The following is a 15,261-nucleotide window of genomic DNA, read 5'->3' as shown; positions in this document are numbered from 1 at the left end:
TGCTAAGCGGCGATGCCACAGCCAGCCCATGCTAGTCTTAGCTATTAAGCATGCATCTAGACCGGCCTCTTCTTTTGCAAAATCAACTAAATAAAGTTTGCCGTCTAATACACCCTTAAAAGCTAGTGAACCATCACTTCTTCTAAAGACAGACACATCTACATTTGTAAATAGACAGTTATACCCCATGTTGCATAGTTGACTAACAGATAGCAAATTATATCCAAGAGACTCTACTAAAAACACATTAGAGATAGAGTGCTCATTAGAAATTGCAATTTTACCTAACCCTTTTACCTTGCCTTGATTCCCATCACCGAATATAATTGAATCTTGGGAATCCTTATTCTTGACGTAGGAGGTGAACATCTTCTTCTCCCCCGTCATATGGTTTGTGCATCCGCTGTCAATAATCCAGCTTGAACCCCCGGATGCATAAACCTGCAAGGCAAATTTAGGCTTGGGACTTAGGTACCCAACTCTTGTTGGGTCCTACAAGGTTAGTCACAATTGTCTTAGGGACCCAAATGCAAGTTTTATCACCCTTGCATTTTGCCCCTAATTTCCTAGCAATCACCTTTCTATCCTTTCTACAAATTGTAAAGGAAGCATTCAAAGCATGATATATTGTAGAAGGTTCATTCATTACTTTCCTAGGAACATTAACGACATTTTCCTAGGCATATTATGAACAACATTTCTCCTACCAACATTTCTATCATGCACATAAGAAGAGCTAGAAGCAAACATGGCATGAGAATCAAAGTCATTATATGCATTACAACTCCTATAAGCATTTCTAGGTTGTCTTCTATCATAGTACATAAAGGCATGGTTCTTTTGCACACTACTAGCCATAGGGGCCTTCCCTTTCTCCTTGGCGGAGATGGGAGCCTTATGGCTTGTCAAGTTCTTGGCTTCCCTTTTGTAGCCAAGTCCATCCTTAATTGAGGGATGTCTACCAATCGTATAGGCATCCCTTGCAAATTTTAATTTATCAAATTCGCTTTTGCTAGTCTTAAGTTGGGCATTAAGACTAGCCACTTCATCATTCAATTTAGAAATTGAAGCTAGGTGTTCACTACAAGCATCAATGTCAATATCTTTACACCTATTACAAGTTTCAACAATTTCTACACAAGAATTAGATTTACTTGCTACTTCTAGTTTAGCATTTAAATCATCATTTATGCTTTTTAAACTAGAAATTGAATCATGACATGTAGACAACTCACAAGAAAGCATTTCATTTCTTTTAATCTCTAAAGCAAGTGATTTTTGTGCTTCTACAAACTTATCATGTTCTTCATATAAAAGGTCCTCTTGCTTTTCTAATAGCCTATTCTTATCATTCAAGGCATCAATGAGTTCATTTATCTTATCTATCTTAGATCTATCTAAGCCTTTGAATAAGCAAGAATAGTCTATGTCATCATCATCACTGGACTCATTATCACTAGAAGAAGCATAAGTGGAGTCTCGAGTACTCACCTTCTTCTCCCTTGCCATAAGGCATGTGTGACGCTCGTTGGGGAAGAGGGATGACTTGTTGAAGGCAGTGGCGGCGAGTCCTTCATTATCGGAGTCGGAAGAGGAGCAGTCCGAGTCCCACTCCTTGCCTAGATGCGCCTCGCCCTTTGTCTTCTTATAGTTCTTCTTCTTCTCCCTCTTGTTCACTTGATCCTGATCACTATCATTGTCGGGACAGTTAGCAATAAAGTGACCAAGCTTACCGCATTTGAAGCATGATCGCTTTCCATTGGTCTTAGTCTTGCTTGGCTGTCCCTTTCGACCTTTTAGCGCCGTCTTGAATCTTTTGATGATGAGGGCCATCTCTTCATCATTAAGACCGGCAGCCTCAATTTGTGCCACCTTGCTGGATAGCGCCTCCTTGCTCCTTGTTGCGTTGAGAGCAATGGGTTGAGCTTCGTTGATCGGACCATTCAAGGCGTCGTCGACGTATCTCGCCTCCTTGATCATCATCCGCCCGCTTACGAATTTCCCGAGTACCTCCTCGGGCGTCATCATCGTGTACCTGGGATTCTCACGAATATTGTTTACGAGATGAGGATCAAGAACAGTAAAGGACCTTAGCATTAGGCGGACGACGTCGTGGTCCGTCCATCGCGTGCTTCCGTAGCTCCTTATTTTGTTGATAAGGGTCTTGAGCCGGTTGTAAGTTTGTGTTGGCTCCTCTCCTCTTATCATTGCGAATCGTCCAAGCTCGCCCTCCACCAACTCCATTTTAGTGAGCATGGTGATGTCGTTCCCCTCGTGAGAGATCTTGAGGGTGTCCCATATCTGCTTGGCGTTGTCCAAGCCGCTCACCTTATTGTACTCTTCCCTGCACAAAGATGCTAATAGAACAGTAGTAGCTTGTGCATTTCTATGGATTTGTTCATTTATGAGCATAGGGCTATCCGAGCTATCAAATTTCATTCCATTCTCTACAATCTCCCATATGCTTGGATGGAGAGAGAATAAGTGACTACGCATTTTGTGACTCCAAAATCCGTAGTCTTCCCCATCGAAGTGTGGAGGTTTGCCAAGAGGAATGGAGAGCAAATGCGAATTCGAACTATGTGGAATACGAGAATAATCAAATGAAAAGTTCGAATTGACCGTCTTCCTGTAGTCGTTGTCGTCGTCCTTTTGGGAAGAAGTAGACTCATCGCTATCGTCGTAGTAGACGATTTCCTTGATGCGCCTTGTCTTCTTTTTCTTCCCATCTTTACGCTTGTGGCCCGAGCCCGAGTCAGTAGGCTTGTCATCCTTAGGCTCGTTGACGAAGGACTCCTTCTCCTTGTCGTTGATCACGATTCCCTTCCCTTTAGGATCCATCTCTTCGGGCGATTAGTCCCTTCTTGAAGAGAACGGCTCTGATACCAATTGAGAGCACCTAGAGGGGGGGGTGAATAGGTGATCCTGTGAAACTTAAACTTATAGCCACAAAAAACTTGTTAAGTGTTAGCACAATAATCGCCAAGTGGCTAGAGATGAGTCTCAACAAAACACAATACCACAAAAGATCAACACAGAGAAGACACAGTGGTTTATCCCGTGGTTCGGCCAAGTACAAAACTTGCCTACTCCACGTTGTGGCGTCCCAACGGACGAGAGTTGCACTCAACTCCTCTCAAGTGATCCAATGATCAACTTGAATACCACAGTGTTATGCTTTTCCTTTCAATATCCCGTTTGCGAGGAATCTCCACAACTTGGAGTCTCTTGCCCTTACACTTGAGATTCACAAAGAAATACGGAGTAAGGGAGGGAACTAGCAACGCACACAAGACTCAAAATCAGAGCAACAACACGCACACAAGTCACAACAAGAGCTCGCAACACCACTCAATGAGTTCACAACTCAACAAGAGCTCTAGATGCTATCACAATGAACCAAATGCGCGGAATCGATGTCTTGGTGCTTAGGAATGTTGTAGGAATGCTTGGTGTCCTCCTCCATGCGCCTAGGGGTCCCTTTTATAGCCCCAAGGCAGCTAGGAGCCGTTGAGAACAAATCCAGAAGGCCATCCTTGCCTTCTGTCGTCGGGCGCACCGGACAGTCCGGTGCCCGATTTCCTTCCTTAAACAGCGCAGTCGACCGTTGGAGATCTGGGAGCCGTTGGCGCACCGGACATGTCCGGTGCACACCGGACATGTCCGGTGCACACCGGACAGTCCGGTGCCCCCTTCCGACCGTTGGCTAGGCCACGTGTCCCACGCAGATCGCGCGGCCGACCGTTGGCCCGGCCGACCGTTGGCTCACCGGACAGTCCGGTGCACACCGGACAGTCCGGTGAATTTTAGCCGTACGCCGTCGGCAAATTTCCGAGAGCGGCCACTTCGCCCTAGGCAACCTGGCGCACCGGACACTGTCCGGTGCACCACCGGACAGTCCGGTGCCCCAGACCGAAACAGCCTTTTGGCTGTACACAGCCAACTCTCCTCTTTTCTTCTTCTTCCTGTTTCTGATACTTAGACAAGTATATTAGTACATAAAACCAATGTACTAAGACTTAGAAACATACCTTTGCTCTTGATTTGCACTTTGTTCATCCATGGGCATTGATTCACATTTAAGCACTTGTGTTGACACTCAATCACCAAAATACTTAGAAATGGCCCAAGGGCACATTTCCCTTTCAAATTCTTTTTAGTATAAAGACTGGTATGCAAAATAAAAGAAGGTGATAATGAAATTTAGGAAGAAACACATAACTTTTTGTAGGAATTTGTCGTGTGAACACAAAGTAAGTATTATATAATGAATATATTCCTGAAATATAGAACTAAGTTTAAGACATTTACTTGTATTAAAAAATATTTTTCTATTTGTGATAGTGTAACCAACAGAAAAATTAAATGTCCATGTGGTAAAAAGATGAGAGGAATTATTAGCTTGCAGTCTTGAGTTATATACGTAGGAGGAAAGGGCACAAAGTAATTAAAAACAAAATTCTGAAAGTGCTATTAAGATGTGTATCTCTTGATTAACATTTATTTCTATTTGGAGTTAGCAACATAGACAATAGAATATCAAAGGATGTTTCATGAATCATAGAGTTTAGGGATAAATTCAGCCTGCATTCAATCGTAATGGAGAAGGGAGGGAGAAAAAAAACTAATGTCAACAATCAAGGGATTTCTTGGAAATTACCTTTCTCTGTTGTACTTCAGTCTCTTTTGGAAATTATCTTTTCCGGTTAGAAGTTGTAGGTTATCTAATTTGATCTCTGAAGATTCTAAGCAATAAGTGGCTGTCAAAACAGGAAAGGAAGATTTCAGGTTTTTGCTATATAGTTTGAGGGGGTTACGAATAACAAAAATAAATGATCTTTTTGATCGAGCAACATATACAATTTTAGATATAGGATTTTTTTACACAAAACATGGTGTGTATGTGTAGGTACATAAATTTGTACGAATGAATAGCATGTAGAGTCGTAGATGGAGGATCTTAGTTCACAATACAACTGAATCTGACATCTGTGTCAACGTTAGATGTATTTTAGGTGTTTTCACATGAATCTTTGTATGTACAAACGTGAGTATGCATAAAAAGGAAATAGATGTATTTGTAATGAAGAATATATTAAGTTGTAGAGTTGAACATACAGACTGTCGTTTGAATGACAATTCTAGGTGAGTGGAGATATGTTTTGTCAGCATCCTCAAGCATTTCTGCTAAATCGAACTGCAGAACCAATTAAAAGATAAGTTAGTAGTAATTGGCTGGTATAATTTTATGGACATTTATGCGTGTACACACTTGTACAAATCATTTCATATTTCATAAATTAATTGCCTTGACATTTCAATAGTCAGATATTGCGTTGGGAAATTTGGTGTGTACTAAAATGCAGAAGTCAACATACCTATTGTCGTTGGAGTGAGTGACAATCATTGGTGGAGTGTAGAAACTTTTTGCAGCGCGGTGGTGCAAACTGTAGGACCATTTAGAAGACATGTTAGAATGTTTTTTTGCAACATACTAACGCGAAATGGAGGATCAATTTGAGAAATGAGAACAAATTAGTAGTCTTTGGCTGATACAATTTTTTCACATTTATGCATATTCACACTTGTACGAACCATTTATCGTCTCAGAAGTTAATTGCCCAGATAGTTCATCAAGCAGATATTACGGTGGAAAATTATATGTTGGCTATACACTAAGAAGCACATTTGCAGTAGGCAATGGGAAGGAGCAACATTCCAGGAATGCAGCTCCAATTTGAACTGGATCTGTAGGAAGCCCGAACACAAAGATTCAATAGACCTTCACCGGTGAAGGATGCACGAACACAAAGATTCAATAAACCTTTGTCGATGAGCACAACTGCATTTCTATTAGGAGCAAGGAGGCAGACTTGGTGGGTGGGGGATGGGGGAGAGAGAGCTAGCGTGGGGAAAGAACCTGCACGTCGTCCTCGACACCTTTGCGCTCCTACAAGCAACCTCACCTTGCCTCCGTCGGAGGCGGTCGGCCGCGCGAGTTTTGGGGAGGGGTGGGGGTGGTGGGCGGAGCTGGCTGCTTCACCTCGCCCTGTGGAAGCCATCGCCATGTGGAGGGCATCACACGACAGAATTCTAGAGACATCGTGTGTGTGGAGGCAATGAAACGATTCGACGATGTGTTCGTGTGTCCATTGATTGCAAATCGATGTTTCTAGAAGCAGCAGGGCCACGGAAGACACGTGGTCGCAGCGCATAGCAGCATCGGACGAAAGGAGGCGGCGGTTGTCGTCGGCCACTGATCCTGGATCGAACGGCGAAGGAAAAAAAGTGACGTGGACGCTGGACAGAAGCCGTTTCTAACCGGCTTTAAAGAATAGGAAATTTTGTGTCTCCAGTTAGAATCTGAGACATGGACCTGTAGTGCTGTTTAAATATGTGATATGGGCTTGTAATGATGTTCAAACATTTGATCCGAACTTGAAGTACTGTTCAAATATTTGGTCTAAAGTTGCATTGTTTTAACTATGCAGCTACTTACCTCTATCTTTTGTGGCATTTTTTAGCATGGGTAGTCTAGACTAGTGGACGATTACGGTTCTTTCAAGCAAATGATTTAATCTAGACTAGTCACATTTATAAAAAGAAATGGTTTACTCTCTCTTAATCCTCTGCATTCCCTATTCAACTAAACAAGATCTAAAGCATCATCCCTTGCAGCTAGGCTATGCAATCTTTACTTTTAATTTATTATATATCTAGTAACTACTGGTGTTGAGTTTGTATCCTAAATTCTGCATATGGAGGTCGTGTTGGCGAATGGAGCGTGGGCCCATCGCCAGGAGGTTTGGGCCGGAGTTTGTTACGTGTCATCATTTTTGCTCCTCTTGTAAACCGCTCAGGGCCGGCCCTGAGGGGGTGCGGTGGGTACGGCCGCACCGGGCCCCAAAAATACACAAAAAGCGATGCGCTATCGAGTTATCGACTAGTCTCGTTTATATTGGTAAACTAATGTCTCAATTACTTATCGAATACTTGAAAGTTCCCTTTGACCCGGGAACAGGATCTGGATGTCGCCTAGAGGGGGGGTGAATAGGCGAATAGAACTTATCACTTTAAAACTTAAAATCTTACTCTACTCGAAGACTTAGCACGCAGTGGAATGAGAAGACCCTTCGAGTAGGTTGCAGCGGAATAGAAGATCATGTCTCAAAATGTCCTGCACTTCAAATAAAGCTTATACCACAGATAAGTATTGAAGTGCAGATATAAAGGCGAGTAAGACAGAGAGTCAGGATACAATACAGAACAGAGCACACAGACGCAAGGATTTATCCCGAGGTTCGGCCAAGCCTGAAATGCTTGCCTAGTCCTCGTTGGAGTTAGCCACACTTGGGCTTGGAGTCTATTTCAACTCCTTCCTCCGTTTGCTCAGATCTGTCAGTATGACAGATAGAGCCTTTCACTATTGAGTTGAGTTACAACAACACCGTGGCTGCTTACAAACTTCTCGGCAGCACCTCGGTAGAGTAACGATACGCTCAAGACCTTGCTCTAGCTCTTAGCAGCACTTCTCCTCTCTCTAAAGGCTTATAGCTGTGCCTTCTACACAAACTATAGAGTTACACACAAGAGGGAGAGTGAGAATTGATTCGAGTAATGTCTACACTTGTTGGCTGCACTTGTACATTGCTTGAGGCGCCTAGGGGTCCCTTTTATAGGTACAAGGGGCCTAGGAGCCGTTGGAAGCAATCCAGGAAGGCAAATCTTGCCTTCTGTCGGGTGGCGCACCGGACAGTCCGGTGCACCACCGGACACTGTCCGGTGCCTGATCTCCTTCCATAAATGGAGCAGTCGACCGTTGCAGTCCTGGAGCCGTTGGCGCACCGGACACTGTTCGGTGCACACCGGACAGTCCGGTGCCCCTATCTGACCGTTGGCTCGTCCACGCGTCACGCGCGGATTGCGCGGCCGACCGTTGGCCCAGCCGACCGTTGGCTCACCGGACAGTCCGGTGCACCACCGGACAGTCCGGTGAATTATAGCCGTACGTCGCCAGACTCCTCCCGAGAGCGGCCTGTTCACCGGAGTTCAACCTGGCGCACCGGACAGTCCGGTGTGCCAGACTGAGCTGAGTCTTGGCTGTACACAGCCAAACCATTTGCACCTCTTTCCTTTTCTTCTTCCTTCTGTTTCTAACACTTAGACAAGTATATTAGTACACAAAAACCAATGTACTAAGTCTAGAAACATACCTTCTCTTAATTATTACTTCTATAGCATTTCACATGCTTAAGCTTTGATGTTGGACTCATAAATCATCAAGTCGGCTTGACTTGATCTAGATTGACATTTCTTGGCTCCAACATCCTGCAAAGGTCACATAGAACATCTCCAAACATAGGAACAACCCAAACTAAAGATCAAGGTGAACTTAGCTCTTTTGGGCTGCTTCCAGTTCTGGTTTTGACACTTGTTCTCCTTCTAGTGACCTTGATCTCCTTCTTAGAGCTTGATCTTGAGCCTTATGACTTACACCACATAACTGTAGCTGTTACCTCATTGGCTGTAAGTCACGTCCTTATGTAGTGATCCTTGATGTGCCGTAGCTGTTCTCAACTCGATCACCCTTGACTTTGCAAGCCTTCTTCTTCACCCTTGGCTTTGGGTTCCTGAGCCTCCTTGACCTTCTCCCGTGCACTTGGTACCTCGAAGCTCTTCTTGCCTCCGTCCTTGGCTTGATCAGTTGTCTCCGAGCTACGCACCCGAGTCTCACTTTATGCAATGTCCATCTTACTTGTGATGTCCATTATGTATCCATAATCCAGTTCTTGGACCATCACATTGTTCACTTGTGTTGAACCCTGTTAGATTTACCTTAAGCACATGTTCAACACTTAGTACACTTGTTAGTCCTTTAATTGAGTTGTCATCCAAACACCAAAACTCACAAGAGAGCTTTCAATACTTCATCCATTTTAAAATAGTATTTGGTTTAGCTCTTAATTTTTATGTTTATATTGATGATGATAAATTCACTAAAGAAGCAAAACAATTTTATTTTGATATAGAAAGAGTATTATAAACTATATACATATGATGGTTGCTTCGGTAGAGAGAAGCTTTTTAAAATTAATTTTTTTATGAACTATTTATGGTCAACAATAACTCAAGAGAGGTTAAATGATTTGACGATTCTATATATCGAAAAAAAGTTGTTGGATGAGATTGATCTCGATGATATAAGCGATGACTTTGTATCGCAAAATGTTAGAAGATATTTTTAATAATATCATATAACTAAGTGTTTTTTGTTATATTTTTATATCTGTTATCTTATAAACTTTAAAACAGTGCATAATAATTTTTATATGTCAAATATTTGGTAATATATTAATAATTTATATATATGTAAATTTGTGTATCGTGCTCTATGATTTATTAGTTGATCTACTTACTTTTCTTATCGTTTCTACTAACAACTCGTGTATGTTTTCTATCCCAGCGTCACACTCAAGCACACGTCATTGTTAAATGACATACCATACAAAATAGTACGTTGTTGATGAAACGGCATTTTTCGCACGCTAGTAAGTTTTGCATATTATTTCAGTTTATTTACGACTTCTGTTTTGCCAGCTAGCTGGTGCCAGCTATGTAACGTATTCTTGGTTTTATTTAATTGTATACCTCGACCATAAAATCCAAAAAAAAACTCTAAAGGACTTGTTTGGGAGCAAGGAGATTAAAGAGGATTCAGGGGGTTAAAATTTTCTTGCTAGTTAAAATTGAATAGCAAGAGAATTTTTGCCCCCACAATCCTCTTCTCTCAAACATAACCTACACAAAAAGAGGGGAGGGGACAAGCATGGTGTGAAGCAAACATTAAGTGCACCCCAACAATTGACACTAGGTTAGCATATTATAGGGTTATAAAAGGACTTAGATGTAAGAAAATGGATACAGAAGAGGTAGAAGAAGCAAAAGGGAAAAAAAGAAGATCGAACACTTTCCTCACGCTCTCGCTCGACTTCATCGACTTTTAGGTTTTTTGCTTTTAGGGATCTAGCAACAATAGCAACATGGAGGGAGTCCTTGAGCGGTGGAAGACGAAGATCTTCGTTGGTGGCAGCCTCTCCGCCGCGCGAGGACGAGGCACGACTCAAGTGGCATTTTCGTGGCTCGGCGGTGGCGTGGTAAGTTCTAAGATAGAGAGATGTATTGTTGTTTTTGTTGATAGTTTCACAGTAAGTCAGTAAAAAAAAGGAAATTCCGCACAAGATTATATAGTGCCTGTTTAGGAGAGCTCTGGGAAGCTCCGGCCAACCACTCCTCGATAGCCCACATGCCTAGCAGATTGGCTCCGGCTCCGCCTTGTTCCTGAAATGACACCCTCACAAAAATGGCTCTCTCCTAGCTAGAAGTTGTGCGAAGGTGACTCCGCTGACGGCGCCGGAGGGGCAGAAAGAGCTGGAGCGTCTGAGAGCACTAACAAAGAGGCCCATAGTGTGCATGAAAATGATGACAGTAGCCTTATACTGTTGTTGCTTTTGCATCCCTAACAGGGATTTTGCAATGGGAGCGTATCATATGCTCACAGAATCTCCGCGTTTATATGAACTCTTTAAATTTGGTGCGTTCATGAGCAAGCCGACGATAACTGTTACTTTTTTAATTGATCTCTTCTATCTTGGTTTTGATGGTATATTTTTTTGTTATCTTTTGATAGGTTTTTTTTTCCTTTTAGTGTTCTCAAAAGCTTTTCCCCTTCCTTTTATCTCTTTTTTTTCTTTTGGTGACAACTTGTTGGGTTTTAATTCTAATCTATCTTAACTTGCTTAGGACTAAAAGGCTATGTTATTGTTGTTGTTATCTTTTGAATCGGTCCTGGATTTTAAATGGTCTTAGGAGTATGGACGTTTGAGGGGCCTCGGCCGGTTGTTGTTGGGCCGAACGAACGAGAAGACTAAAATTGTTTGTGCTTTGGTGGCCCACCACCGTTGCCGGCCCCTGGGAAACGCCGTCAGAACGTGGTCGGGTGCTTGGCTCGGTTGCCCTGGTCGCCGTCGGCGCCACCGCCACCGCTCCAGCTACCTCCACACTCCTCCTAAATTTAGCCATGCCCACCACCCATCGTCCGCTCGTCCGCTCCAATCCACGCCTCTCGCCACCACGGCACCGCTCTCCGTCGATCCCATTCCAATGGGGTGGGCCGCGTCTCCTCCTCCTCCTCCTCCTTCGTCGTCATCATCATGATCATCGTCGAATCGCCTGCCCTTCCGCCGTTTGGAACCTACACCGCCGCCGTAACCGCTCCTCGGTATTGTATTGGATCGCTTCGTTCAATTGTCCTTGTACTTCGATCAACCAATGCTTCGTCGCATTTTTTTGGATAATTCAGTAGCCTAGCGATTGAATGAATGATTACTATTACTGCATTGTATTTCTGTTGATAGATGTGTCTTGATGTGCTTTTCTATATACGTCCTGATTATTTTTTTTCCAGATGGAGTCCTCCAGCAAGTCATCATACAGCAAGCTGTCCGCTGCAAATGACAAGATGGATTCCGATGCCGCCGGGAGCCACGAGAGTGCACGGTCGAATGGCCTCTCGGTTGATGCAGCCGACAAGGCGCCGGCCGCGGGAGGAGCGGGCAGAGCTGACAAGACCTCCGACGCTTCCACTGGTAGCAGTGACGACAGCTTGGTGGATAGCTCCGGTGGTACTGGCCGCCATACGAAGCGGCACACTGGGAGCGATCGCAGGTGGGAGGCCATCCGGTCGGCCAGCGCCGGGGGCTCCCCGCTCAGCCTCGTCCACTTCAGGCTCCTGAAGCGCCTGGGCTACGGAGACATCGGCAGCGTGTACCTCGTGGAGCTGAGGGGCACGGGCACCTTCTTCGCCATGAAGGTGATGGACAAGGAGGCGCTCATCAGCCGGAACAAGCTGGTCCGCGCGCACACGGAGAGGCAGATACTTGGCCTTCTCGACCACCCCTTCCTGCCCACCCTGTACACCCACTTCGAGACTGACAAGTTCTACTGCCTCGTCATGGAGTACTGCTGCGGCGGTAACCTCCATTCGCTTCGGCAGAAGCAGCCTAACAGGCATTTCACTGAGCAAGCAGCCAGGTTGGTTGGTTGCTTCGTTTCAACTGTCTTCTTAACTGTATTATTTATTGTTTGCCTGCCGATCGACGACAGGTTTTATGCCTCCGAGGTGTTGCTTGCTCTCGAGTACCTCCACATGCTCGGCATCGTCTACAGGGACCTGAAACCAGAGAACGTCCTGGTCAGAGATGGAGGTCACATCATGCTCTCCGACTTCGATCTGTCGCTGCGGTGCTCGGTCAGCCCGATGCTAGTCAGATCCTCATCGGTCCATGCCGCCGCCAACAACGGCGTGGTCCATGCCGACGGTGCCAGCCAGCAGGGCCAGGGCTGCATACAGTCACCGTCAGCGTTCTTCCCGCGCATAGTACTCCCCAAGAAGAGCCGCAAGACCAGCAGGTCGGACTCCAGCATCAAGGACGGGTCGATCCTGGAGTTCAACGCGGAGCCGACGGACGCGCGGTCCACGTCGTTCGTCGGAACGCACGAGTACCTCGCGCCGGAGATCGTCAGAGGCGAGGGCCACGGGAGCGCGGTGGACTGGTGGACCTTCGGCATCTTCCTGTACGAGCTCCTCCATGGCACGACGCCGTTCAAGGGGGACAGCAACCGCGCCACGCTGTGCAACGTGGTGGACCAGCCGCTGCGGTTCCCCGACGCGGCCCCGCCTGTGCCTGTGAGCACCGTCGCCCGGGACCTCATCCGTGGGCTTCTGGTGAAGGACCCCCAGAAGAGAATCGCCACCAGGAGGGGCGCAGCTGAGATCAAGCAGCACCCGTTCTTTGATGGGGTCAACTGGGCACTCGTCAGGGATGCTCACCCTCCTTCTGTCCCTGACCCTGCAGACTTGGGCCGGTTTGCATCTAAGGAGAAGCCGGCGGCGGCAGTTGCCACTGCTCATCGTGCTCCTGCAGCTAAACCAAAGACCGGCAATTTTGTTCAGTATTTTTAGGTTGTCTATATATCATGTTTTTGTTTTTGGCAGACAAAAAATACAAGTCATTTTTTAAGAACAACTATATAAGTTTCCATATGCATGGCACAGTTCAGTTTATAGCTTGATTGCCAATTGAACAGTTTGCTATGGCTCTCCTCACTCCTCAGGTTATAAGTCATTTTTTATTGCCAACTGATCTTGATGCTGCTAAACATTAGGTGTTTTTTTTTCTTTTACCCACTAACCTGCCATGCACATACATAATCTCTATCTCTACTACTGCTTAAGACTATAGTGTAGGCGTTCACGGTGCACGGTTCTGCCCCTTCCCCCACACCCCGCGCTAAAGGAAAGGGCGCCGATTTGGCAAAGTCCACCAAGGTTTCCAAGACGGGTGCCAAATCTGAGGCTGCCGTCGCGGCTCGGAAGGCGAAGAAACCGCCGGCGGCCAATTCGACCGCGGATGCCGGTGCCAAACCGACCAAATCAGGCAAGAAGGCGCCGGCGCGACGCCAAGGCAAAAGCCAATGCGGTCGTCGTCAGCAAGGAGGAGTTGGCGACGGAGGTGGAGGTTGAGGAGGACATGGTGTTGACCAAGCAGGCAGAGGGAGGCACCGACGACCTCATCTCTGAGTTCCGGGACCTGCCCAGTCGGCTGTAGGAGACGCTGATGCCGGACCTGGCGCGCCTCTCGCAGCACTCCAAGGCGTACCTGTCCGCGGCGAACGTCGGGATCGCCGACGGCGTGCGCCCGATCCTCGGCGGCCGGTGGGCGGCGGTGGCCGCCTCCGCGGCATCACTGGCGGTGCTGCTGGTGCTGTCGCTCTTCATGCTCACCGCGCTGGGCCCGCACCTACCGCTCCTCCATCGCGCGCTGCTGCTGGCGCAGGCGTACCTCGCCATCTGCTTCGCGACGCTCGCGCTCACCGCGGCCGCCACGGGGCTTGAGCCGCTGCGCTTCGTCCACGCGGCCTCCCCCGCCGCCTACGCCTGGACGCATGGCGCGCAGTCACTCGGCTTCATGACCTACCTCGTGCTCCAGATGTTGGACCTCGTCGCCATCTTCTCGGGCACCGCCTCCCCCGAGGACGACAGCAACGGGGACGCCGCCAAGGCCCTCGGGCTCGCGCAGATGGTGGTCGGCCTCGCCGCTGGCGTGCACTACTACGCCGTCATCTTCCACCGCGCCGCGGCAGGGGCCGCGCCCCGCGCCAACTGGCGCGTGTACGTCGTGTACGCGGCCTGCTTCGCAATCGTGTGCGCCTGCGCGCGCCAGAGGAGGAAGAAGGCCTATATCGTGGGCACCGACCGCGCCGCCGAGGAGTGGAAGAAGAGCTGAGCTGATCACGTCAGGAACAGAGAGAGGGAACTTCTCTGGGAGAAAAAAATCCAAATACGTTGGTCGGTGGAAGCCCAACTGTCCATGTGCATGAACGTAACCCATAATTTAGGAAGAAAAAGGAGAGTATAAAAGTAAAAGAATACGGGAGCAAGCTGTGATTTTCCTTTTTTTCTTCTCTTTTCTACATTTATTATTTATATAACATGTTCCCCTTAAATGCATCAATAGGGTGTTTGGCCGAGGAAAGAGGTTGTCCATTATTTTCTTACTCCTCATCTTGCTCATCAACCATGGTTGTTCTTTTTTCCTACTTTTCGCGCTCATGCAGTTCAACCACCTCATCCCACCGATGGGGATGGACAAATGCAGCGCGAATGGACAAGTATAGCGCGAACAGCGTGGACAGCGACAACATACACAAGGCGGGCATGGTGATGAACGGGTTGCCCATCAGTGTGTACGCATCGGAGATGTTGGGGTGTGCGGCGGCCATGTCCACATACGGTTGATGAGCAAGATGCTCGGGCGCATTGGGGATTCACCGCTGATCAGGTTCAGCACATGCACATGTGGCGCGTGCGCCGTGTCGGGCACACTCAAGTGGACATGACCACTGTCATGGAGTACAAGGGCCTACCCATGTAGCAGGCCGTCGACTACTATGTCAGGGCCAAGGGGCACGATACAGAATATCCTCCGACAACTAGTATCAATAATTAGCCAATATAAACTATTTACAAATCTTTACTAATGTTTACAAAATAGCATATCCTTATATCATTGTTTTTGAGGAAAAAATAGCGTATTAGTATTGACACATCGCGTATTCATAAGAAATCTCGTAATTGATTAATAACATCTTGTTGACCACAGGTATAGCTATTAGACAATATATGAGTTTGATATATGACAA

At 46.6% G+C, this 15,261-nt stretch overlaps 1 protein-coding gene and 1 pseudogene across 2 annotated transcripts; both read left to right on the top strand.

The window, feature by feature from the left end:
* The first annotated feature begins 9,849 nt into the window (after positions 1–9,849).
* On the top strand, positions 9,850–13,123 carry LOC103649538 (serine/threonine-protein kinase RHS3). 2 transcript variants are annotated; one of them, XM_023301949.2, is made up of 3 exons: positions 9,850–10,154; positions 11,465–12,090; positions 12,163–13,123. In XM_023301949.2, exons 1-3 carry the CDS (start codon positions 10,041–10,043, stop codon positions 13,019–13,021), a joined length of 1,599 nt encoding a protein of 532 aa, XP_023157717.1. In that variant the 5' UTR covers positions 9,850–10,040; the 3' UTR covers positions 13,022–13,123. The 2 variants fall into 2 exon arrangements, with proteins under 2 accessions (XP_023157717.1, XP_008673478.2); XM_008675256.4 differs by lacking the exon at positions 9,850–10,154 and adding an exon at positions 11,009–11,278.
* A 29-nt stretch (positions 13,124–13,152) lies between these two features.
* LOC103651707 (uncharacterized) lies at positions 13,153–14,450 on the top strand (annotated as a pseudogene).
* Positions 14,451–15,261: the final 811 nt, after the last annotated feature.

Source organism: Zea mays, chromosome 3 (genome assembly GCF_902167145.1).
Source record: "Zea mays cultivar B73 chromosome 3, Zm-B73-REFERENCE-NAM-5.0, whole genome shotgun sequence".
Taxonomy (NCBI): domain Eukaryota; kingdom Viridiplantae; phylum Streptophyta; class Magnoliopsida; order Poales; family Poaceae; genus Zea; species Zea mays.
This window is presented reverse-complemented; position numbering and strand designations above follow the sequence as displayed.

Coding starts and splice junctions, on each gene's coding strand:
- LOC103649538 (XM_008675256.4), top strand. CDS start 11,078: ATGCCCACCACCCATCGTCCGCTCGTCCGCTCCAATCCACGCCTCTCG. Junction 11,279..11,464: donor GCCGCCGTAACCGCTCCTCG/GTATTGTATTGG, acceptor TTTTTTTTCCAG/ATGGAGTCCTCCAGCAAGTC. Junction 12,091..12,162: donor TTCACTGAGCAAGCAGCCAG/GTTGGTTGGTTG, acceptor GATCGACGACAG/GTTTTATGCCTCCGAGGTGT.